The sequence below is a fragment of the Cebus imitator genome, unplaced genomic scaffold, assembly GCF_001604975.1.
Source record: "Cebus imitator isolate Cc_AM_T3 unplaced genomic scaffold, Cebus_imitator-1.0 Scaffold441, whole genome shotgun sequence".
Classification (NCBI taxonomy): domain Eukaryota; kingdom Metazoa; phylum Chordata; class Mammalia; order Primates; family Cebidae; genus Cebus; species Cebus imitator.
In genome coordinates, this window is record NW_016107756.1 from 336,751 (window position 1) to 361,962 (window position 25,212).

The 25,212-nt window shown below is 51.4% G+C and overlaps 2 protein-coding genes across 7 annotated transcripts in view; one reads left to right on the plus strand and one right to left on the minus strand.

Moving 5' to 3' along the window:
- DHRS7B (dehydrogenase/reductase 7B) overlaps nucleotides 1–1,062 on the plus strand; it is a 94,841-nt gene extending 93,779 nt beyond the window's left edge. For all 5 annotated transcript variants that reach the window (XM_037732112.1, XM_017510561.2, XM_017510560.2 and 2 more), the window contains one exon: nucleotides 591–1,062. In XM_037732112.1, the coding sequence (XP_037588040.1) occupies nucleotides 591–796 (206 nt within the window). In that variant the 3' untranslated portion in view covers nucleotides 797–1,062. The remainder of the gene's footprint in view (nucleotides 1–590) is intronic.
- A 6,205-nt stretch (nucleotides 1,063–7,267) lies between these two features.
- On the minus strand, nucleotides 7,268–23,942 carry TMEM11 (transmembrane protein 11). 2 transcript variants are annotated; one of them, XM_017510567.1, is made up of 3 exons: nucleotides 23,370–23,942; nucleotides 19,882–20,172; nucleotides 7,268–8,163 (listed from the first exon to the last, which is right to left on the minus strand). In XM_017510567.1, coding segments are annotated over exons 2-3 (519 nt in total). In that variant the 5' UTR covers nucleotides 19,884–20,172; nucleotides 23,370–23,942; the 3' UTR covers nucleotides 7,268–7,646. The 2 variants fall into 2 exon arrangements, with proteins under 2 accessions (XP_017366056.1, XP_017366054.1); XM_017510565.1 differs by lacking the exon at nucleotides 19,882–20,172.
- Between the last annotated feature and the right edge of the window lie 1,270 nt (nucleotides 23,943–25,212).

Sequence of the window (25,212 nt, forward strand, 5' to 3'; positions counted from 1 at the left end):
AAAACAAATTAAGGATTTCTTCCTGTGCCTCATCCAGTTAATACTTGACATCAAGAACAGGGCCATCTGTCTGCTCTTGACTTAGCGAGCTTGTCATGCATATGGGGGTCATATAGTCCCTGACCACCTTGTCTGGACACCCAGAAGCCAACCTACCCAAGACAAATGAGGTGGCACAGCATCCCTTAGTCTTTGCTTGTTCTAACAGGCACACGCTTCCCAGGTCAGGAGGCTGCTTTTCAGATGCGGAGTGAGGGGCTCACCCGGCTCACCCTGTGCCTTTGCTGTGGACCACCAGGCAGACAGACTCGCTTTGGTTCCAAGCCCTGACTGGGGTCATCAGTCTACCTTGTTTCCACATCCTACCCACCTCTCGCTTCCCCCACTGACCCATATCCAACCACAAAATGGTTCTTCATTTCCTTGGAGCACGGAATCATCAGGGATGGTGGCACACCACCAGCTTCCTGGCTCTGGTAAGAGCTTCGTGGTGGGACAGGCAGCAGGCTGACCTGATGGCCGACGTCAGCTCAGATCCCCAAGAGGGACCTCTGCTTCCAAGTTACTGTGTTTTCTTTTGTTTATTTTAGTTACGGACAAGACCACAGCCCAGGGCCGAAGCCCTGTGGAAGTTGCCCAGGACGTTCTCGCTGCTGTGGGGAAGAAGAAGAAAGATGTGATCCTGGCTGATGTGCTGCCTTCCTTGGCCATTTATCTTCGAACTCTGGCTCCTGGGCTCTTCTTCAGCCTCATGGCCTCCAGGGCCAGAAAAGAGCGGAAATCCAAGAACATCTAGTGCTCCGACCAGCCAGAGCCAGGGCAGAGAAGCCACATTCCTAGGCTCAGTTCCTCTACAAGGGACAGTTGCATTTGTTAAGACTTTAATGGAGATTTGTCTCACAAGTGGAAAGGATTGAAGAAACACGTCTTGTGCAGATCTGCTGGCAGAGGAGGAGAACCAAAAAAGGCAACAAGCTTCTTCCCAGGGTGAGGGGAAACACTTAAGGAGTAAATACGGAGCTGTGGTTTAACATTAAAAATAATAAATATCTCAAACAGTAAGAGTTGTAGTCTTCACGGACTAGAACCTTGTGTCCTGTGAATTCCAGCCCTGCCAACTCCTAGAAATTGTTTCAACCTTAGAATCAGAAGATGTGATGTCACCTGACTCAGCTGTTTTCATATTTGACTTAAACCTCATTGTTTTGGCAGAAAGACCACCTTCAGCACTCAAGGGAAAACTCAGTAGTTTTAAGAAGTCAGTAGTCATGCCCACTTCCAGGGCCCTGTGATATCCAACACAAAAAGTGGACCAGTATGTGATGGCTTATTTGGCGTATCCCAGGGGATGCTGGCTTTAGCACCTCATAGGAATTTCCATTTCTAGGCCGGGCGCGGTGGCTCACGCCTGTAATCCCAGCACTTTGGGAGGCCGAGGCGGGCAGATCATGAGGTCAAGAGATCAAGACCATCCTGGCCAACATGGCGAAATCCCATCTCTACCAAAAAATACAAAAATTAGCTGGGCGTGGTGGTGTGTACCTGTAATCTCAGCTGCTTGAGAGGCTGAGGCAGGAGGATTGCTTGAACCCAGGAGGAGAGATTGCAGTGAGCCGCGATTCTGCCACGGCACTCCAGCCTGGTGCCTGGCAACAGAGCAAGACTCTCTCTCAAAGAAAAGGAATTTCCATTTCTCTCTTAACTCTCACCACATCCCTGTAGGATGCCAAGCACCACTCGAAACTTAAAGAGAGAGCTGCCAAAAGGGAGAGGAGAACCCTGCATGGCCCCACGTCCTCCAAAAGTGAAACCATCAAACTGGCCAGCTGGGCAGATCCTGCAGTAGCCCCTGGTCTGGTGGAAGTGAGCCATTTGTTAGCTGTAACTAGCTGGATCGTAGCCAGAAAGAATGCCTGTTTCTGCCTTTCTGATTTATTAAAAATACAGGGTTGAGGCTCACTGAGTGGGTCAAGTTCATTTCTAATGTTTAGGAAGAAACTTTTCCTGTTACTGAAGCTGAAAATTGAAATGTATTGTAATACAAATCTCTAGCACATCATATTGACATTTCGCAACTCTGGCCTTGTTGAGATTGTATTTTAAACAGCTGCCCTAAACAGATGATAAAAATGGCCACAGCCAGCCTTTGGTTAGGGTGCCAGACAGTTTCGGGTTTCCTGGGAGTAGGATGACAAACTGGTGACTAGATCTGATGACCTGCCCCAGCTCATAACATTTCCTGGACGTTCCCAGAGCCTTTGGTAAAATGTGGACATAGTGATGGGTGGTTCTTCAGTTTCCAGGTAAATTGTCAACCTCCCTTCTGACATGGAAGAGAAGGGTCTCCTTGGTGTTCACAGTGGAGACAGTAAACCCAGGCAAGAGCTGGTACTGAGACAGAAGCAGCACCTTTCTAAAGCTCAGCCCGAGTCTGAGGTTGAATGAAAGTGCCAGGCGCACAGCAGGTTTCCAGGAAATGGCAGCCATGAAGGGCACTCTCCCTCTGATGGAAACGAGAGGACATCTCTCCTTGGATGCTGTTGGCTGCCACACTCAGAGGCACCTGGTGTCCAGGTGCTGTGCTTTCCTCTCCATTATATAACGTGGTCAGCAACTGGAGGTTGATGTGATAGACTGCCCTCAAAGGAATGCAAGTTTAGCAACCGTGTACTCCGTCATCAGAAGACGGGAACGTCAAATATGTTCTTGAGGTGATTGGTTTTGGGGCCATTGTGACCTGACTCAGCTGGCAAGCATGGAGCTTGGGCTGGCACAAAAGATTCCTTAACCTACACACCACCTGTGAGTTGTAATTGGTTAGATTGCAGCCAGAACGAACACCTGCTTCCACCTTTCTTTTTTGAGATGGAGTTTCCGCTTGTCGCCCAGGCTGGAGTGCAGTGGCGCGATCTCTGCTCACTGCAACCACCATCTCCTGTGATTAACCTTCAAGTGATTTTCCTGCCTCAGCCTCCCGTGTATCTAGGATTACAGGTGTGCGCCACCACGCCCGGCTACCACCTTTCTAATTTATTAAAAATACACGTTGAGGCTTACTGAGTAGGTCAAGTTCATTTTTTTTTTTTTTTTTTTTTTTTTTTTTTTTTTTGGAGACGGAGTTTCGCTCTTGTTACCCAGGCTGGAGTGCAATGGCGCGATCTCGGCTCACCGCAACCTCCGCCTCCTGGGTTCAGGCAATTCTCCTGCCTCAACCTCCTGAGTAGCTGGGACTACAGGCACGCGCCACCATGCCCAGCTAATTTTTTGTAATTTTAGTAGAGACGGGGTTTCACCATGTTGACCAGGATGGTCTCGATCTCTTGACCTCGTGATCCACCCACCTCGGCCTCCCAAAGTGCTGGGATTACAAGCGTGAGCCACCGCGCCCGGCCCGGTCAAGTTCATTTCTAAAGTTTGTTTCCTCAAATTAAATAAAGTGATTAGCAGCTGGAGACTGACGTGCTCGATCTCAGTACTACTGGTTGTTAACATTCTAAAATCTTCAGCTCACTTTATAAAACTTAACTTGAAAAACTTTATATTCTACCATATAAACTATAACAAACTGAACAATTATTAAAACCTAGCTAAATAAAGCTGTTTGCCATAGGCGGAGTCTGAGGCGCGCTGTTCTTGAGGAGGTTGGCAAGTCCCAGAGGGGACCTACACCAGCACCAGACAGACGCTCTTCTTGCCCTCAGAGGCTGAGGACTAAAAGGGCCGGCAGCTGTGCTCTTTCATGTCCATGCTGCTCCTACGGTCGCCTCGGGTCCCTGGAGTTCTGTGTCCCTTCCTGGAGACAGCAACGGTTTGGATAATGTGGGACTTACTGAGCCTTTAGAATTGTCCCAACTTAGCAGCTGAAGCGGCTTCCTGTGGGTGAGTCCCATGTGCTTTGCTCCAAAGCAAGAAGCCCAGCCACAGCCCAGGTGCAGCTGATGGCCCCGAGCAACCTTCATTGCTCTCCGATTTTCAAACCAGTGTTTGAATAGGAACGTTTGCCAGCGGGGTTAGTGATGCTGCTGTTCCAGTTTCTTTTCTGTCTTTAGAAGGGTTTTGTCCCCTTCTCTTTCATCCTTAAATTCTGCTGGGGAGGTCTGAAAAAGCAGTTTTTAATTGGTTCTGCCTTCAGATATCTAATGAAGTTCAAAGGCACTTTCCACTTTGCTCCTCAAGCGCCTTGGTGTTTCACATCATGCCCAAACCAGAGACGGAAACATAAAACCAAATTAGCTTTTCCAAAGAGCAGCATCTCCATGCAGTGTAGAGGGGCCGTAGCCGATTAGTGAATCCAAGAAATAGTGTACAGCCCCTGGGCACCCTGCCCACCTCCCAGCAGGTCTCCCTTCCTTCCCTCAGGGCCCAGCAGCTGCTGCACCAGATGTGAAAACTTTGGAGCAAGCTGACAGACCGGAACGGGATCCAGTTTGATCAGTTGTCCTTTTACATAACGGCTCTTCATTCTTCTCTGAAAATGGGTGGAGATAGGTAGCTGAAACTGATTTATTACATTAGTGACACAGTCTATCCCTAAAGTGGTCCACGTAGGACTCATTTAAGTGGATTTTGCACAGGAGGGCCCCGGTAACTTGGCCTTTGCTTTCTCTCAATTGGCAGTTACTGAATGCTGTTTCAACAACAACAAAAATTTGGCCGGGAGCGGTGGCTCACACCTGTAATCTATAATCCCAGCACTTTGGGAGGCCGAGGCAGGCAGATCACCTGAGGCCAGGAGTTTGAGACCAGGCTGCCATCATGGCGAAACGCTATCTCTGCTAAAAATACAAAAAATTAGCTGGGCATGTGTATTTTTTTTTCTGTATAGACAGGGTCTTGCTATGTTGTCCAGACTGGTCTTGAACTCTTGGACCTCAAGTATTTAATGCTCCTCCTACCTCAGCCTCCCAACGTGCTGGGATTACAGGCATGAGCCACTGTACTCAGCCGTCGAATGCTTTCTTCAAAAATACTGTCGCGTATCACAGATGAGCATAAGTGACTCGTCAGCAGCTCTGCCATGACTGCTTATCTGGGTGGGGCAGTGGTGGGAACAGAAGTCAGCACTGACAGCAGGGAGGGAGGCGCACTTCTGCTTCTCCGTGCTGCCAGCCTCAGGCACACCAAACCCTGCCTGCTGTCTGGGTTAGTACATCCAACAAGAATCACTTCGTTCAGTGCAGCTTCGGAAATGGTGGGAAAGCTACCTGTTTGCACCTGGTTTGTACTTCGGGTGAGGGCTTCTGCTCAGCTGACTTGAGGTTGCCTCGACTTACCCAACTTTTACCTTCTAGTCAAATTCCCCATGAAATCTAAGTTGTAGGCAGAATACTTCCAGGCCAGACATGGGGCTCCTTTTCCAAATATGGGCATAAAAAAAAAAAAAAAAAAAAACTGCCAGCAGGCTCAGATGCCAGCACGCAGACACCTGAGGGCTTGTATACACCTGCATTTCAATCACATTGCCAAGATGAGGCATGTTTTTCTGGGATCAGTTGTGTGGCCAGGAGTTTCCTCTTTACCATCATTCCAGGTGGCCCGAGACTGCCACGTAAACAGTGGTGCACACCCAACACCGTCATGCCCCCAGCACTCAACTGATAAGTATTTCTCAATCTCTTGGAATTAAAGCTTCTTAAACTTTCTGTGGGCCATGGGTCCCTTTTAAAATCTTTAAATGCTCTGAATGTCCCCTACAAAAAATGGCCCCATCACCCCTCTTGACATCCTCCCATGCACCCCTTCATTACTCTGTGACATCAGGTCTTCCTGATGGAGCCTTTAAAACTGGATGAGAAACCACTTTGGGTGTCTCTTAAAGACTGGCCTGGCCGGGCACGGCAGCTCACGCCTGTAATCCCAGCACTTTGGGAGGCCAAGGTGGGCAGATCACTTGAGGCCAGGAGTTTGAGACCAGCCTGGCCAGCATGGCAAAATCCCGCCTATACTAAAAATACAAAAATTATCCGGGCATGGTGGCACACACCTAGTCCCAGCTACTTGGGGCTGAGGCATGAGAATCACTTGAACTCGGGATGTGGAGGTTGCAGTGAGCCAAGATCATGTCACTGTGCTCCATCCTGGGCAGCAGAGCAAGACTGTCTGAAAAAAAAATTGGCCTTCAGGAAGAGGTGCCATGTGGCTCTTCAAGGGTGAATGGGGCTTTGAGGGCAGGGGCCCCAACCTTTTTGTGGAGGAGATAATTTCCCATTTTCCCAAGGCTTTAGAGCAAGCTTGTCCAATCACTAATCAATCAGCAGCCCACAGGCCACAGGCAGCCTAGGACAGCTTTGAATGTGGCCCAACACAAATTCATAAACTTTCCTAAAACATTATTTTTTTGCAATTTTTTTTAAGCTCATCAGCTTTCATTAGTGTAAGTATATTTTATGTGTGGCCCAAGACAATTATTTTTCCAATGTGGTGCAGGGAAGTCAAAAGATTCGCCACCCAGGCGGGGTGCAGTGGCTCATACCTGTAATCCCAGCACTTTGGGAGGCTGAGGCGGGTGGATCACGAGGTCAAAAGATCGAGACCATCCTGGCCAACATGGTGAAACCCCGTCTCTAATAAAAATACAAAAAATTAGCTTGGCATAGTCCCAGCTACTCGGGAGGCTGAGGCAGGAGAATCGTCTGAACCCAAGAGGTGGAGGCTGCAGTGAACCAAGATGGTGCTGCTGCACTCCAGCCTAACAGAGTGAGACTCAGTCTCAAAAAAAAAAACAAAAAAAACACTGGCCACCCTTGCCTTAGAGAAAACGGTGGCAGGTGACACACATTTTGGTGTGAGGGAGAAGCACTGGCTTGGCTCCTGTGGAACAGGGAGCACCGAGGCCAGGGGGTGTTTCCAAGATTGCTCTGAGGGCTCTTCTGTCAGCCTAGGGCAATGGGTTAATAAACTCAGGGTCCAGTTTTGTGCTTCAAAGAAGCACGTTCAGATCTCTGAAGAGGAATCCTAGAGCCCAGAGTTCCCCACATGAACCCAAGTGGACACCCCAAGGCCGCCAAGCTTTGTCACCTTACGTTACCATCTTCCTGAGGAGCATGGTAGCAGTGCTGGCCTTAGGAACGCTCAGGCCAAGGTGAGCCAGGAGACGGCTCCTGGGTGGGGTCTGGCCCCAGAACTACCTCGGATCTAGGCCTGTCGCTGCTGCTAGGAGCAGGGCAGGGTGGCGACCGGCGCCTGCTCCTTCCACGTGCAAGCCACCGCCCAGGGCACATGTGCCGCAGCAGCTGCAGACAGTCACGGAAAGAGAGAACAGCGGGAGTTGAAATGCTCATAATTTTAATGGTCAATAGCTTCTGGTGGGCTCTGGATGGTACAGTTAAACAATATACTTAAAGACCTCCCCCAAAGCACGTCCGCACCCCTCAGCTGCGTCCACCTCCGTCAGCGTTCCACTGCCCAGACTTCCACAGCCTCAGACCCTCCTCTTGGGTTATGGAAATCCACATCTTAGTGTAATGAGCTGAAAAAACCCTGGGTACACCTGTGATCTGTTATTTTTTTTAAAAATAACAAATATTAAGCCAAACACCTTCCCAGGCTCTGCTGCCTCACAGTAAGAAACATGACTGTGGCGATCTGAATGCTCTGTTGTCTCTTGTGGGCCGGGCGGTTCTGCTTCTCTCCATGAGCTCCTGAAATCATACGGCATAGAGTTCGTAAATCTTCTTTACACAGTACACCAGGGCGGCCAGTGCTATCGTGTTGTGCAGTCTCTTTCTGTGCAGGTCGTCCTTCCGGACCAGCACCACCGGGGTGGAAGACGTGAGTGTGTGCAGAGGCAGGCGCGACAGTTTATAGGCGTCGTATTCTACTTGGTACTTGCAGCAAGGGTCAAACTGCCAGGAGATCCCATAGAGGGTGCAGCAGGCCAGGCTCAGCACGCCAGCGGGCAGGGAGATGTAGTGGGAGTAATCTAAGGGCAGCGCCAACGGGGTGAAGAGGCAGGCGGTGCCCGCCAGCACGGCCGTCTTGTGCAGGCAGTTGCCCACGGTGATCCAGCGGGCCGTCTCGTCGCCGATGCGCGTGGGCTCGATCACGATGTATTTGTACTGGGCTTCCAGGGCCTGCTCCAGCTCATACTCGAAGTGGTCTTGGGCATTCTCCCCATTGTAGATCTCATGCACAATGTAGCAGTCCGTGGCCGACAAGCTCACCCTTTTGATGGAGGGGGCGGGAGAGAGAGAGAGAGGATGATTAGGCGAAGGCGCACTTAACTGCGTGTGTTTCAGCACTGGGGGAGGTCTGAGCCTCCGACTCACAGCCTGCACGGAGGGCACATCTCACTGAGGTTCTCGTCCCAACACAAGACAATCAGTAAAAAGTGTTTTCCCTGGCCAGACGTGGTGGCTCACGCTCGCAATCCGAGCACTATGGGAGGTCGAGGCAGGTCGATCACGAGGTCAGGAGATTGAGACCAGCCTGGACAACATAGTGAAACCCCGTCTCCACTAAAACACACACACAGAAAATTAGCCAGGTGTGGTGGCACATGCCTGTAGTCCCAGTACTTGGGAGGCTGAGGCAGGAGAATCGCTTGAACCCAGGATGCGGAGGCTGTGGTGGGCTGAGACCGTGCCACTGCACTCCAGTCTGGCAACAGAGCAGGACTCTGTCTCAAAAAAAAAAAAAAAAAAAAAGAAAAAATTTCCTGAAAAAATAGTGAAATATAAAAAAAGGCAGGAAAAGAAGTACCTTGACTTAAAAATGAAAACGCAGGCCTGGTGGTCAGCCTAAGGCTGTGAACCAACTGATCTGTGAGTGAGCCAAGGGAGCCTAAAGGGGAGAGAACGACTGGGCGGAGAATCACATGGACACAAACGGAAGCACGAGGCCGGCAGCCTGAAAGCTGCTCTTAATCAGGGCAACCGCAGGAAGATTCCTCACTGGAAACCAACAGACCTCGGGACAGATAAAGCTAAGCCCTTGCCCTCCGCACAGTTCCTAAGCAGTCATCCTGGCCCTGCAGAACAGAGGCAGAAAGGAAGGGCTTTGCCTTGGGTGACTGAAACCCAAACTCCTTTGGCTCTCCTGGGAGGCCAGGCTGTATAAGCCCTGGGTGCCCTTCACGGGCGGGTAGCAGTACCCACCCCCCATCGCAGAGGGGAGAACAGGAGACCCAGGACACTAGCCCACTCCATAGGAAAAGCGTCCCTTTCACTGATTTTGGAAAAGACACACATGAACAGTAGTGGCCCCCAAATTTAATGGGCATGAAGGTCACTTGAGGGGTTTCAAAACATCCAGCCCAGATGATGACACCAATTCTGGCCCTGTAGACCCAGGCAGTCTGTGGCCGACCACCAGCTACAGCCACTCATTTGCATAAGAAACACTGCCACACAGACCACACAAGGGGCTTTCCCCCGGGACTGGGGATGCCCCACAGGACCCCAACCAGCAGGAGAGTAATCCGGCCCATGAAAGGCTCAGCTCTGCAGCAAGGCCAGGCGGCGGCCCGGCTGCGCCCTGGCACTGACCGCGGGCCAAGCTGCATTTTAGGCAGTCTGGGTTTTTTCCTGGTTTCCAGCCTGTCCAGTGCAAACTTCCCACCCAAAGCAGGATCTTCTTCCCCTGTGGTGGGCAGGCCTGAATTCAGGGCTGTCCACTCCTTGTCATCCCTCCTTGGCTGGTTTCAGCTGGCCCAGATCTTTCTGAATCTCTGCACGGTCACCCCGCACGCTACTTGTCCTCACCTGCAAGAAGGCTTTATCTGAGCCTTGACGGGGACACTGCTACACGCAACTCCTGAGGCCGGATCAAGTTTTCCAACTCGTGGCTCCCAAGGCTGTGCACAGCCATGTTCTGTGCCCTACTCAGTGAAAAGCAGCCACTTCCCTCAGCAAATCCTGGTCCCCAGGACGGCCAGACCCATCTGACTAAGGGATATGAGGCTCCAGGGACCTGCTGGTCACTGCTCCCCTACCGGAGCCCATGCCCCTCCAACTGGGAGACTCTGGAACAGTGTTCCGGCCACATGAGGGTCAACATGGCCCATCTACCTGTGGCTCCAAATGTCTGACAGGAAGCAGGTCCCTTTACTGGCCAGCGAGAAGCACAGCCGTCAGTGTGCCCAGATGCGAAGGGCCGCCTGCCTGTGCTGTCCTGGCATGCACGCCTAGCCCGTGCAGAGGAAAGTCTCGGGGAGCTGAGCCACCCAGCCAGTGGTAACATGGGAGGGATAGTGAAGACATTCATAACAAGCCACCCCAGAACCTCAGCCCAACATGAAGGTAGCCCCAGCCTCCTTCAAGGGTGGGAGCCATTCCAAGTGATGGGTGGTAGAAATCGGACTGTCAGGGCAAACTTCAAGGGAAAAAAACAGGCAATTGTATTCCTACTACTGAGACTCCTCCCAGCTCAAAACCTTCAGCAAACAAATAAGCAAACCTAACAGGCAGGGTTTCATTCTGGTTGGATAAACAACTGGTTAACATCTCATCTCGCCGCATTGAAGATGAAAGTCATTGGTAATGGGCTGACTATGCCCCCAAGCATGAGGGCCCTACTCCCAGATGGGAAGCACTTTCATAAAAGGCACTGGCTTGGACTTGGGCAAAGGGAACTCTTTATCCTGAAAAAGTAATTAAGCTGGGCTAAGGCAAAGCCTCCTAATTCAATCATAGGCCCTAATTAAGCTGCATGCACTGGGGAGAAATCAGTTCCCAGAGGGTGGGACAACAGCCTTCTAAACATGGGTTGGTGCCAAGCCGCCTGTGACTGTGTGCCAGTGTCTTGCCTGCCTTGCCAGGGTCAACTGATGAGCTGTTTCTGTAAGACTGCACGAGAAGCTTATGAAACGGGAAAAGGAGGGTTTTCCTTCTGAAGTCCTCAGTGGAGTTTCTCCATTTGGTCTTAACTCAGAGGAGAGGTGAGGGGGAGGCCACGTCAGCTATTATTCCCAGGCAGGATTCAACAATTTTTTTTTATTTTTTCGAGATGGAGTCTGACTCTATCACCCAGGTTGGAGTGCAATGGCGCGATCTCGGCTCACTGCAACCTCCGCCTCCCGGGTTCAGGCGATTCTCCTGCCTCAGCCTCTCGAGTAGCTGGGACTACAGGCACGTGCCACCATGCCCGGCTAAGTTTTTTTTTTTTTTAGTAGAGACGGGGTTTCTCTATGTTGGCCAGAATGGTCTCGACCTCCTGACCTCGTGATCCGCCCGCCTCAGCCTCCCTAAGTGCAGGGATTGCATGAGCCACCCTGCCCAGCCAACAATTTTTAAGAGACGGTCCTGCTCTGCCAACCAGGCAGGAGTGCGCTGGTGCAATCTTTGCTCATTGCAGCCTTGACCTCCCGGGCTCAAGAGATCCTCCCACCTCAGCCTCCTGAGTAGCTGGGACTACAGGTGTGTACCACCACACCTGGCTAATTAAAAAAAAAAGTTTTGAGACAGTCTCGCTCTGTTTCAAAGGCTGGAGTGCAGTGGCGTGATCTCAACTCACTGCAACCTGTGCCTCCCAGGTTCAAGTGATTCTCCTGCCTCAGCCTCCTAAGTAGCTGGGGTTATAGGCATCTGCTACCACACCTAATTTTTGTATTTTTAGTAGAGATGGGGTCTCATCATGTTAGTCAGGCTGGTTTTGAACTCCTGACCTCGTGATCTGCCCACCTTGTGCTGGGATTACAGGCGTGAGCCACCACACCTGGCCTAAAAAAGTTGTGTTTTTTTTTTTTTTTTTTTTTTTTTTTTATCAATTACACTGAAGTTGGGAAATTCCGCCGCAGAAAGTGACTGATGAAAGGAGACAATAGCTTTTTTTTTTTTTTTTTTTTTTTTTTTTTTTTTTTTTTGTACAGGTGGGGTTTTGCCATGTTGCCCAGGCTGGTCTCGAGCTCCTGGTCTCAAGTGTTCCACTCTCCTCAGCCTCTGAAAGTCCTGGGATTCAAAGGCAAGAGCTACCACATCCAGCCAGATTCAGCATTTTAAAAGCCACACTCAGCAAACAAGCGGACCAGAGGCAGGGTCTTCACTGGCGCTGGAGGACTGAAGGCTGAGCAGCGCCCCTACATGCTTATATGAGAAACCAAGGGCGGTGTGCAGGGAGGGGCAGAGGGGCGGGGCCTCCACTCCCACGTGGGAGCACTCCTAAGAAAACTCCTTTCTGGTATCAAGTCCATCAGGCAAGAGGAGCAGAGAGGCCAGAGAACAAGGTGAGGGTGGGGAACCAAATCTTGTCCCCATCTTGAGACCAAAATGCAGTTGCTTCCAAGTCAGCTGTGCATCCTACTGACAGTCAAAACCAGGCCACGGACACCCTGGGTTGGGCACCAGAGGCGGGCTTCCTCCTTCAGGAACAAAGCAAAAGGGAGATGCCAAGCTGGGGCTACACAATGTTCTCGCCAACACCCAAATCCACCCTCATGCGGTCCCTTTCTCTGCCCAGCAGGCCAGCGTCATCCTGAAGGTGGTGAAAACCACTGTTGGTCCCACTGAGGAAATCCCAGTGGAACCCCCAGCCACCGGAACAGACTGCCCCATCTGGAAACACAGCAGTGGGCAGATCCCACCCTCTCATGTGCTCCAGCCCCCGTGCAAGCCCAGCTGGCACCCACATCCACCCAGACCCCTCTGCAGGCTCCACTGCTTGCTGGGAAGGATGGGTGAGTCTGCCCACGAGTCCCAACCAGCCTGGAAGCTGCGAGAGACCAAGGCCTTCCAGGATCCCTCCCACATCACTGCTGTTGCCAAGTGAGGCCCGCCCCCCAGCACAGGGAGTGAGGAGACCGGGCACCCTCTGCTCTTAGCTGTGGGCAGTCCTGTGAATGGCACAACCATGAGCAAGCGTGTGGACATGGGGGCACTCGCCAGCATACATCCTGAGATGGTGGCATGGGTTTGCCCCCACCTGCCTGCCAAACCACTGCCTCGGCCTCCTGCAGCCTCAGTGTCTTTCTGTGGGCTGGGCACTCTTGCTGCCCACCATCTAAGACACCTACCCACAGCACAAACACAAAGGGCATAAGCCACACTGTCCCCAAACAAAGGCAGCGTCCTGCACAACTGTGCTGAGGCTGGGGGCTCACCAATGCTGCTTTTAAAGCCAGTTAGGCAAAGGGAATCTCAGTTTCCACTGGGAAAGGACAACATGAAGTTTAGGGAAATGTATTTCTGGGATTCCATAATGAGACAGACCCTAAAAGGAGACAGGAAGGTTCAAACCAAAACACACACAGACACAGGTTTTGAAGCTGTCGCTGCTGGGCTCCTGGGTTCAGGTCTGCATTGCTGACAGGGACTGCTGGACTTCTCTCACTTCAGAAACTCATGGCCACGACCAGGCGTGGTGGCTCACACCTGTAATCCCAGCACTTTGGGAGGCCAAGGTGGGCCGATCACTTGAGGTCAGGAGTTTGAGACCAGCCTGGCTAACGTGGTGAAACTGTCTTTACCAAAATTCAAAAAATTTGCCAGGCGTGGTGGCGGGCGCCTGTAATACTCCGGAGGCTGAGGCATGAGACTGCTGGAACCCGGGAGGCAGAGGTTGCAGTGAGCCGAGATCTTGCCACTACACTCCAGCCTAAGTGACGAAAAGAAAAAGAAACTGCCAAGTACTCCCAGGAGACAGCCATGTCCAGCCAGCACCTGCTCACCCAGCAGCCACCCACGTATGGCTTGCTTCTGTTTGTGGGTCAAACAAAACCTAATGAGGGAAAGAACCCAGTCAGAAGGTGTCTCAAAACAGGGGAGAGCATCACCAGCTGCCCCCTCAGCTTGTAAGGCCACGGGCTTTAGGACCTGGGCGACCTGAAACCTGGTGCATGGGAGATTTTTTTCTTTCTTTTTTTAAAAATTATATGGAGGTAGGTGTGTGTGTGTGTGTGTGTGTTGTTTTTTTTTTTNACTCTTGTTGCCCAGGCTGGAATGCAATGGCACGATCTTGACTCACTGCAACCTCTACCTCCTGGGTTCAAGCGATTCTCCTGCCTCAGCCTCCCGAGTAGCTGGGATTACAGGCATTCGCCACCAAGCCCAGCTAATTTTGTAGTAGAGACGGGGTTTCTCCAAGTTGGTCAGGCTGGTCTTGAATTCCTGACCTCGGGTGATGTGCCCATCTCGGCCTCCCAAAGTGCTGGGATTGCAGTTTGCCTTGTTTTTAAGGGCCATCCTGCTGTGACAGGTTTATTACTTTTCACATTTTAACAACATAACTTTTGATGTGTTTAACATATAACTTTTAAAAATCTAAGATAAAACTAGTCATGGTGGCTCACGCCTGTAATCCTAGCACTTTGGGAGGCTGTGGTGGGGTCGGGACTTCAAGACCAGCCTGGCCAACATGGTGAAACCGCGTCTCTACTAAAAATACAAAATCAGCTCAGTGTGGTGGCACATGCCTGTGGTCCCAGCTACTCGGGATATTGAGGCAGGAGAATCGCTTGAACCAGGGAGGCAGAGGCTACAGTAAGCCAAGATTACACCACTGAACTAATAGGTGACTTTTCAATTTCTTCATGCTTTTCTGTATTTTTCAAAAAAACCAAACATCCTTCTTTTATAATGGGAAAAATAATTACAAACTTATTCTAAAAAAAAAAAAAAAAAAAAAAAAAAAAAAAATCATTTAAATTAAAAAATAAAAAAAAAAAAAAAAAAAAAAAAAAAGAGGCCGGGTGTGGTGGCTTCTGCCCATAATTCCAGTACTTTGGGAGGCTGAGGCAGGTGGATCACCTGAGGTCAGGAGTTTGAGACCAGCCTGGTCAACATGGCGAAACCCTATCTCTACTAAAAATACAAACATGAGCCAGGTTTGGTGGCACGCGCCTGTCACTCCAGCTACTCAGGAGCCTGAGGCAGGAGAATCGCCTGAACCTGGGAGGCGGAGGTTGCAGTGAGCAGGTATCAGGCCACTGCGCTCCATTTCAAAACAAAAAAGAGGAAAAGGTAGCGCTGGTAACAGCAAAGTCTCCAAGTGAAATCAAGAAGTTCAGAGGAAAAGGCGGTATGCTATCTGTAGTATATTTTTAAAAGTCTCTATTTGCTTTTATATGCACAGAACATTTTTGAAAGGGTACACAAAGACCTAAGATTTCTGACTGGTCACTAGGGAGGGAAATGAGAGGCTCAGGAAAGAAGAGTGAGGGAGGCCCTTTCTAGTAAATGACTTTTGATCTTTTTGAATCTGGCATATCTCTGGTACTTAAAGATCAGTGTCTGAAGTGGGTCTTAACATATGGAAGAAGAAAAGCAAAAGGATCAGTATCACTTTCCTAAATACACCGTGCCTGCACTGAGGTCGCTTTGTATACTCTGAGCCTTTAGGGAGTGAGTCGGCCTGTTCCAGCACCTCAGGGGGGCTACTGCAGACACTGAACGGGATCCCCCTCTGTGGCCTCAGGATAGCTCGCAGGTGCTTGGGAGTGGGCGTCTTGAACTTCCCTCCCTCAGCCTTCAGCCAGAGTCAGCCTTCAGGCCCTCATCTCTCCACCTGAGCCCAACTCAATCAGCTCTCGCACAGTCAGCAAAGGAATCCCCTGGGAACACTGGCATTCCGGTTAAAAGGCGGTCACACTGAAAACTCAGCAGAGCAACTCCAAATCTGGGATGTGGGCACCCTGTGTCTGTCCTAACAGCCAATGTCTGGAGGCGTCTCCCCAGAGTGCAGCAGCTACACAAGAAAGTTCAGAGCACTGTCTGGTGACAGCAAAGGACTGACAGGAGAGGGAGGGCAGAGCCGCACCTCCTCCACGAGTGACATCAACTAGCTCCAGTGGCCTGAGCCGGGTACAACTCACACACTCTAAGGCGCACAGAGCTTGGGAACGTGCCACTGAAAGCCCACTATACAAGACAGCAAGGAAGCTGTGGCCCACTTGGGCACAGGGCCTCCGCTGCAGGAGGCAGGCCAGGGTAACACTAGTTCTCTATCACGCTGGGCAGCGAGCACAAAGGTTCATTACTTTGTCTTTTTTAAAGCGTGGTAAAATACACACAAAACATACCACCGTAAGCACTTTTAAGTGTCCAGTTCACTGGCAATAAGCACATGCGCACTGATGTACGACCATCACCAACATCCACCTCCAGGATTATCTTCCCAAACTGAAACTCTACCCATTACACGATGCCCCCCTTTCCCAAGCCCCTGCCAACTACCATTCTACTACTTTCTACTCCAATCGGTTTGACTATACAAGTACTTCATGTAAGTGGGATCACATACAGTATTTGCCCTTTTGTGTCTGGTTTATTCTACTCAGCATAATTAGTCTCGGGATCATCCATACTGTAGCAGGTATCTGAATTTTCTTCCTTTTTAAGGCTGAATGATGTTCCACCGTATTAAACCACATTTTGTTAATCCCTTCGTCTGTGGTGGGACACTCAGGTTTGCACCACCGGCTACTGTGAATGATGCTGCTGCAAAATGGGCGTACCAACATCTCCGAGTCCCCGCTTTTTTGCGCGGGTACATATACCCAGAAGCAGAACTGCTGGATCATACGGTAGTTCCATTGTTTAGGTTTTTTGAGGAACCTCCATACTGTTTTCCACAGCAGCTGCACCCTTTTACATTCCCACCAGCAGCGCACAGGGGTTCCCAACTCTCCATATCCTCACCAACACTTATTTTCCATTTTCTTTTTTTTTGAGACAGAGTCTCGCTCTATCCGCCAGGCTAGAGTGCAATGGTGTAATCTCAACTCACTGCAACCTCTGCCTCCCGGGACTTAAGCGAGTCTTGTGCCTCAGCCTCCCAAACAGCTGGGACTACAGGCATGAGCCACCACACCTGGCTAATTTTTGTTATTTTTAGTAGAGACGGGGTTTTACCATGTTGGCCAGGCTGGTCTCGAACTCCTGGCCTCAAGTGATCCACCCGCTTCAGCGTCCCAAAGCACTGGGGCTACAGGCATGAGCCACTGCACCTGGTCTCAGTTTTATTTATTTATTGGAGACAAAGTTTCGCTCTTGTCACCCAGGCGGGAGTGCAGTGGCTTCCCAAAGTGCTGGGATTACAGGGTGAGCCACTGTACCCGGCCTTATTTATTTACTTATTTATTTGAGACAAAGTTTCACTTGCCCAGGCTGGAGTACAGTGGCACCACTATACGAGAGAGCAAGGGAGCTGTGATGATCCGCCCAACTGGCCTCCCACAATGCTGTAATTACAGGCGTGAGCCACCACACCTGGCCTTGTTTTCTTTTTTAATAGCATCTATCCTGGCTGATCGTGGTGCATTTTCATCATCTCAGAAAGAAACTCTGTACCAATTTGCGTTCCTTTCATATCTCCCCAGCCCTTCCCAACCACCAATCTGCTTCTCGACTCTGGATTTGCCAATTCTGGGCATTTCATTTAAATGGAACCCTGTAACATGTGGTCTTTGGCAACTGGCTTCTTTCATTTTGCTTTTTTTTTTTTTTTTTTTTTTTTTTTTTTTTTTTTTTTTTTTTTTTTTTTTTTTTTTTTTTTTTTTTTCAGATGGAGTTTCACTCTTGTTGCCCAGGCTGGAATGCAATGGCACGATCTTGACTCACTGCAACCTCTACCTCCTGGGTTCAAGCGATTCTCCTGCCTCAGCCTCCCGAGTAGCTGGGATTACAGGCATTCGCCACCAAGCCCAGCTAATTTTGTAGTAGAGACGGGGTTTCTCCAAGTTGGTCAGGCTGGTCTTGAATTCCTGACCTCGGGTGATGTGCCCATCTCGGCCTCCCAAAGTGCTGGGATTGCAGTTTGCCTTGTTTTTAAGGGCCATCCTGCTGTGACAGGTTTATTACTTTTCACATTTTAACAACATAACTTTTGATGTGTTTAACATATAACTTTTAAAAATCTAAGATAAAACTAGTCATGGTGGCTCACGCCTGTAATCCTAGCACTTTGGGAGGCTGTGGTGGGGTCGGGACTTCAAGACCAGCCTGGCCAACATGGTGAAACCGCGTCTCTACTAAAAATACAAAATCAGCTCAGTGTGGTGGCACATGCCTGTGGTCCCAGCTACTCGGGATATTGAGGCAGGAGAATCGCTTGAACCAGGGAGGCAGAGGCTACAGTAAGCCAAGATTACACCACTGAACTAATAGGTGACTTTTCAATTTCTTCATGCTTTTCTGTATTTTTCAAAAAAACCAAACATCCTTCTTTTATAATGGGAAAAATAATTACAAACTTATTCTAAAAAAAAAAAAACCCTGTTCAACTCTATCTCTTGAGGTAAAGAAACCAGACACCCGTGGGACCTCCTTCCACTGCCAAGAAGAGCAAGAGGTGGCTCACTTCCTGCTCCAGAACCTTCTTGGTGCCCATGAGAGGCAGTAGTCTGGATGCGGACAGCTTCTCATGGCTGAGGTGTCATGCTGATGTCAGCCCGCAGTCCTGCCCAAAAAGAGAAGGGCAGTTCCAGGTCCCTGTTTCCCTTGAGTAAACACTGGCCAAGCTGCCAGGCCAGCCACCATCACCTCCCCGGTCCTGAGAGACCCCGCAGAGCCAGATCTGAGTGGAAGTACCCACGTTAAGCCCCTTCCTGGAGGGGGGCCTGGGCTCAGGCAGGCCTGAACTCCACGAGGACAGAGGCTGCATTTATCGTAGTTTCCCCAGCACTGGGCCTGAATGTAACAGGTTCCCAAAAGACGAGGGTGGAGGGCATTTGTAATGATTACAGGCATGGGACAATGGTTTGAGCCAGGGAGAGAGGATGGAGCGAGCCGAGGTCACACCCACAGTCCAGCCTGGGCGACAGAGCCAGACCTTGTCTCATAAAATATATAAGTATATAAATAAAACCTCAGTTCCTCAGACACTGCAAAGTCCTGACAGCCACAGGTGGCTGATGGCTGCCCCAATGAACTGCAGGGACACGCCAGGATCTGTCGTGCCAGAAACTCCTACTGGACAGCCCTGCTCTGAAGAACGGTTATGACTACTACATGGCTGTCAGCTTTTCCTGAGAACTGTGCCCATAACGTGGCTGCTGGCACCAGGGCGGAACCCAGTGGCGGCTGGGAGGTTCCCGGGTGTGCTCACTTATGGAGTGCTGCCCACCTCCACCCCTGGCACCTCGCTCACTGAAAAGTATGTGCACACCCGAATGCCGGGGCAGAGAAGCCACCTCCCCACCTCCGTGGACCCAGGCGCAGCCCTCCCCTCTTCAGGAAGGGGGAGGGTCTTCCCTGGAATGTGACTTTGACCTAAAGGACTGAACCACTGAGGCACAAATTAACGCACTTGGAATCCAGGTTGCTTGGGTGAACCAAGGGAAAAAGAAATTCTTGAAAACTTGGAAGGCACCTCAATGCCGAAGAGGATGAACCCCATGCTAACCTATGAATCCAACTTCGGCCAGAACATGTGGCTCTTTGTTAAGCAGCTGAGTAGAACCCCATGACCACACCTGGGTGCAGATCCCATATCTGCTCATCTCATTCCAGCCAGCAGGAAACAACAACTCCCACCATACACAAAAGGGAACATGGGAGTCTTTCAAGAGAGAGTAAACACTCCCAAACCCTGACAGTCTAAAAGGGAAGGATCAGAAAGGAAAGGGACGCTGTCACCCCAGGACCATGACCCAACCCACGCCCAGGGCTTGTGTTCCATCTGCTCGCTGGATGAACCTGCATGAGCCACCTGGGCCCAGGCACACCTGAGTTCACAAAGAAGAGGTCAGGTCCGGGGAATAAAGCATGGCATGGAAAGCCATGGACGTCAGCCCAGGGAACTGGCTGCCTGTAAAATGCTGGAGCAGACGGCCATGCAAGCCAGGGGAGGGGAAGGCCACAACAAGGAACTTCACCTTAAACCTGAACCTTTAGCCCAGTGCATCTGGCCCTCGGCATACCCCAGGCTGCCTCATATCATGCTCAGAAGCAGATCAAGTACATCTTCACGTGATTAGAAAAACAGGAACTCGGAGCACACAGCTATACTCACATTCCAACAATCACGGAGGGCTCGGGAGGCTCAGGGGCCCTGAGAGAGTGAAGCCAAGCAGCCCAAGTAAGACAGGCGGGGCTGTCTGTGAGCTGGTCCGGGCTGGCACACGGCGGCAGAACACAGATACCTGCACTGTGCTTTCCTAGGTGGGCAAGTGTGTCTCAAAGACGCCGACAGGACAAGTGGCAATCGGTTTGATGTGCTCGTTGCCAGTGTGCTGAATTTTGGACAAGAATTCAGGTTACAGCTCAGAGTCTGATGTTCTTCATTACAAACACTGTTGGTTCCCTAGATTTAATGGAGTGGAGAGAAAAATCAACACGCAAGCACTACCATTTTGCTGTTTCCACCCCTCCTACTTCAGCCAAAGCCAGCACCATCCGTATCAGAACTTTCTGCAGTGATGGAATGTTTTCCACCTATGCTGTCCAGTGTGGTAGCCACAAGCCAAAAGTGGCTACTGAGCACCTGAAATGTGGCTAGTGGGACTGAGGAGCAGAATTCTTCACTTTATTTAATGTTAATGAATTTAAATGTAATTACCACATGTGGCTGGTGGCTACTGAACTGCTGCGTTAATTGAGCACTGATTCTAGAGCTGTGGTTCTAGACTCAGCAAGGTAATGCAAGAACCCACACGCCACAGGCGCTAAGCTGGAGCAGCTAAAACACAGCACCGGCAGCAATGCTGGGGACAATCCGGCGCCAGGTGGGGCTTTTATGTACAACGCATGCTTCAAGAGTTGGTAGCCACTGGCAAATCTGGCAAGTCCGCCCAAAGTGTTGCTCTGTTCCAGCCCCTGCCCCAAACCAGACAATGTTTCCCTCACCTTCAGCAAAAGCAGATGCCAACCAGGTACGGGCAGCAACTGGGGAGAGCACTCATATAACATGGAGCTGAGCTTTGAGTCAGCACAAATGTGACATGGAACAAAGTCATTTAAGAGAGCCATAAACAGCCTACTTCAGTCATAAGAGCCAATAATACACTCAGATCTCATAATCTAGGCCATCAGCTAATCCACCCTGCCCCACCTGAACACCCATCACCAACTGAGCAGGAATGGAGGGATGCCCAGAGTCAGGTCACTAGCCCCACAGTGGGTTATGTTTCCAGCCCCTCCTCAGGATGGAAAGAACTTAGGGAAGCTGGGCTTGGGCAAGTGACTCTTCCAACAGAACCTGACTAGGGCTTTATAGCAAAAGCAAACAGAGCGGTAGTCTCCACCCATACCATGTTCTAGGAGAGGAGATGGTGACATCCAAACTACAAAACCAAATGCCACATTCCTGCTGGCACACACCACTTGCATGTGTGGGTAGAGCCTTCAGCTCCCGGCCAAACCTGAACACCTATGGAGACCAAGCAGGTAAATGCATTGAGTCAAGCTGTCAGGTGAGGAACCATGAACTGGCGAGTGCTTGTCCTGACCAAAAAGAGCCACTACCCAGCTTTTCAGGGAACGTTTTATGTGAAATCTATTGGCAACTAATTTAAATTCTCTTAAGAACTGTTGAGGTTCGGCCTGGCGCGGTGGCTCATGCCTGTAATCCCAGCACATTGGGAGGCCGAGGCAAGCGGATCACCTGATGTCAGGAGTTCAAGACCAGCCTGACCAACATGGAGAAACCCCGTGTCTATTACAAATACAAAAATTAGCTGGGTGTGATGGCGTGTGCCTGTAATCCCAGCTGCTCGGGAGGCTGAGGCAGGAGAATCACCTGAACCCAGGAGGCGGAGGTTGCAGCAAGTCGACATGGCACCATTGCACTCCAGCCTGGGCAACAAGAGAGAAACACCGACTCAAAAAACCACTGTTGAGGTTCAACAGTCAACTGCACTGCTGGTTTGCAGACCCCATTTTGAATGAATACTTGTCTCAAGCCAAAGCAAAAACAACTCTTAATATCTGTTTTCTTAGATCAATAAAAGCTTAACCTGTGCCGGCGGGGCTCCTGTTCCCTGCCTGGGGCGTCCCTATTCAGCTCTTTTTCAGTGGACTTTAATCCAACTAGAGGGCCTACGTGTCTCTCTAATACTTTGAGTTTTCTAAACACGTTATTTCCTATTACTGTTTGCACTGAATATCTTGAAAATGTTTTTTTAAGGGCATGTGAAAACCTGTGAGGTAACTCATTTAAATAGCCCAATATAAGAAATACCAGGCAGGAGTCAGAAAAACAAAAGTGTTTGCCATTGCTTTTCCAAGAAAGAGAAAATGCAGAATGGGCAACGTTGGATAACCGGGCTCAAGAATAAAAGGCGAGCTAAAGGATTCTATCGCAACTGCCAAACAGGAATAATCTTCCCAGCTGGGAAAGCCATCTGCAAGCAACAGCAATGAACACAGGATGGAATCAGTCATAGAAAAGGAATAATGCAGAATAGCAGAGAAGAAGAGAACCTTTCTGTTAGACAATCCTGACCAAAGGAAAGACGGGGTGGGGTGGGGAGTGGGGGACCCAACAAAACCAAAACTTTCCTTTTTTGCTAACGGCTGCTATTCCAATCGAGCTTTAGCGGATAATCAGGTGGCTCCACCAGTATACATCGTCTCCCAAACTTCTACTGGCTGAACAGCTTCTAGTGACTTCCACTAGCTGAAACTGCTTCCCAGAAGCAAAAACTGCAACTTCAACAGGAAATACGGAAACTACTCCAATCTCATCTAGAAATTGGTTATTCAAATGAAGGTCCCCCTTGGAAAAAACACGCTCCTAGCTCCCTAGCGACACACTACTCATTAGTAAAGGTAACTTTAAAGGACTTCCACGGCAGGAGCGCTCGCACAGAACAATCCAAAAGTCTCCAGAATCGCCCCTCGACCAAGTGGCCGGCTCCGGGCCCGGAAGAGGCACATGCTGGGGGGCAGGCGGATCATGAGGTCAAGAGATTGAGACCATCCTGGCCAACATGGTGAAACCCGGGGGGGAGTAAGAAGGGGGAAAAAAAAAAACGGGGGGGGGGGGGGGGGGGGGGGGGCCGGTGGCTAAAGCTCCCTGGTAAACATGCGGGTCAAACTGCCCCTCCAGCGGCCGGCCTTCTCTGTGAAGGCTTCCCCTTCTTTCTCTCTCTGGGGGCCCTGTTCTCCTCGGCACGTCGGGGGCCGCGGCCGAGATGGCCACGCGCGTGGCCAAGCGGGGCGGGTGCTTCCGCCGCCGCTCGACCCGCGGGCGGCTAGGCAGGTTCCTGGGGCCTGCGCCGGGCGCCAGTCCCTCTCCGCACAGCCCGGCTTCGGGCCCCGCCCCGCATGGCCGCTGCCCACCTTACCCAGCTCGGGTAATCTCCCTTCCCCTAAGCTCTCCGCCGAGACCTTCGGCCTGGCTCCCACCCGGATCCCGGATCCTCCGGAACTGGAACCCCGTATGCCAGGCGGGGGTCCGGGAGGCCAGGGCAGGAAGGCTGCTGCAGCCCCCGGAAGCCGCGCTGGGCTCGCCGGCCCCTAAGCCGCCTGCACCGGGAGCAACAAGCCCTTGGGTCTCACCTCTCTCGGGCGCTGCCGCCACTGCTGCCCGGGCCAAGACGCCTCCTTCCCCAAGCGGCCATCTTGGAGACACTCTGCTCGCCAACGTCTCGCGCCAAGGCGGCATCGGGAGGGCAGGCGAACCGACGGGAAGTGTAGTCCGGCCCGCTATCGTGGGCCGCTCGGCGGGCGGAAGCCGGACCCGGCGGAACTACCGCGCCCACAAGGCAGCGCGCCGGAAACCCCGCCCCCGGGGTCGCCCGGGCCCGTAGTCCTTCTGCGAGGGCGCGAGGCCCTCGGGAGCAGTCCTGGTTCGAGCACTTTGGAAGAAAGTGAAGTTCCCGGCGTTCTCAGCCTGGGAGTCACCGGCGCCTACCCGCCGGTACGTCCTCAGGTTTCGTGAGCTAGTAGCAGATGGAGAGAGGACGGGAAAGTGCCTACAACTCCCATAGCGCCGTGCAGAGGCGCCCAGCCATGCAGCCTCGTCCTGCCAGGCAGCGTCTCCGGCCGGGGGCCACCGCTCTGTCTGCGGGCCTCTAGCGCCCGGCCCCTCCGCGTCGACCCGCCTGCCCTTCACAGCCTCGGCCCGTAAGGTCACCGAGGGGCGGGAGGCGCCGCCCGGGCCCTCCTCGGAGGCAGGTTCTGCTCCCACACCATCCCCCCAATTCTCTTAGATTCCGGGGTACTTTGGAGACCGAGACAGACACGCGGTCCCTGCTGCTACCGGAGGTCCCCGCTTGCAGGTGCAGGCTGTTAGAGGAGAGGATCTGAAAGCACGGAAGGGGAATAGCTGTGTAATAACTGCTGTGAAGGAGAGCGGGCCCTGGGACAGCGGTAGCCCTGTTTTAGACAGGGCTTCCAGGGCTCTTAGACTCAGTTCCTGCCCCGCACCCACTCCTCCCCTGCCATTGCGATGGCATAATCTCGGGATCTTTAGAGGCAGATGCAGGGCTAAACCATCCACTTGACGGGAACCCAGGACCCGACATCTCCCTGTCTGCACACTCCTGTAAAGAGCCAAAGTCAGGAAGGACTAACCGGAACCTTGAGATTCCCAGATGCCTCAGATCTGTGGACTCTTTGGGGGATCTCTTTTTTTTTTTTTTTTTTGAGACGGAGTTTCACTCATGTTACCCAGGCTGGAGTGCAATGGCGCGATCTCGGCTCACCGCAACCTCCGCCTCCTGGGTTCAGGCAATTCTGCCTCAGCCTCCTGAGTAGCTGGGATTACAGGCACGCACCACCATGCCCAGCTAATTTTTTGTATTTTTAGTAGAGACGGGGTTTCACCATGTTGACCAGGATGGTCTCGATCTCTTGACCTCGTGATCCACCCGCCTCGGCCTCCCAAAGTGCTGGGATTACAGGCTTGAGCCACCGCGCCCGGCCTTGGGGGATCTCTTACAGTTTGTGAACTTCTCAGTCCCCCTACTGCTCCCACAGACAACGTTGCTAAACATATTAGTTGGTCCCATAAATACTTAAATGCGAAAACCTGGTCCAGATCCAGACCAGCCGGGCGTGTCACATTCCTGTGCGGTGGAACCCCCGCCCCCACCCCCGCAGGCCACAGCAGGCGGAAGGCGACCCTCTCATTGTTGATGTTTCATTTGGATTTCCTTCCAGCACACATTCTACCGCAGTTTTAGCTGCTTGCAATCCTCTCACGGCCCCTCATCACCTACCGTGTGTGATTCGGACTCCTTAGCACAATCCAGAAGCCCCTCCTTGGTTTGAAAATTGCCTCGCTCTCCAAATTCATCTGCTTCCCTTTCCTGTCTGGAACTTACCAGCCTAGTAAATTCAGAGGGTTTGTAGGTACACAGATGTTCTATGCCTTGCCTAAAATCCTTTTTTGCCTCCC

Excerpts from the sequence above, each read along its gene's own strand:
- TMEM11 (XM_017510565.1), bottom strand. The coding sequence starts at position 23,431 with ATGGCCGCTTGGGGAAGGAGGCGTCTTGGCCCGGGCAGCAGTGGCGGC. Across the intron at positions 8,164-23,369 it reads GGCGGCAGCGCCCGAGAGAG|GGTGAGCTTGTCGGCCACGG; the intron begins GTGAGACCCAAG and ends CTCCATCAAAAG.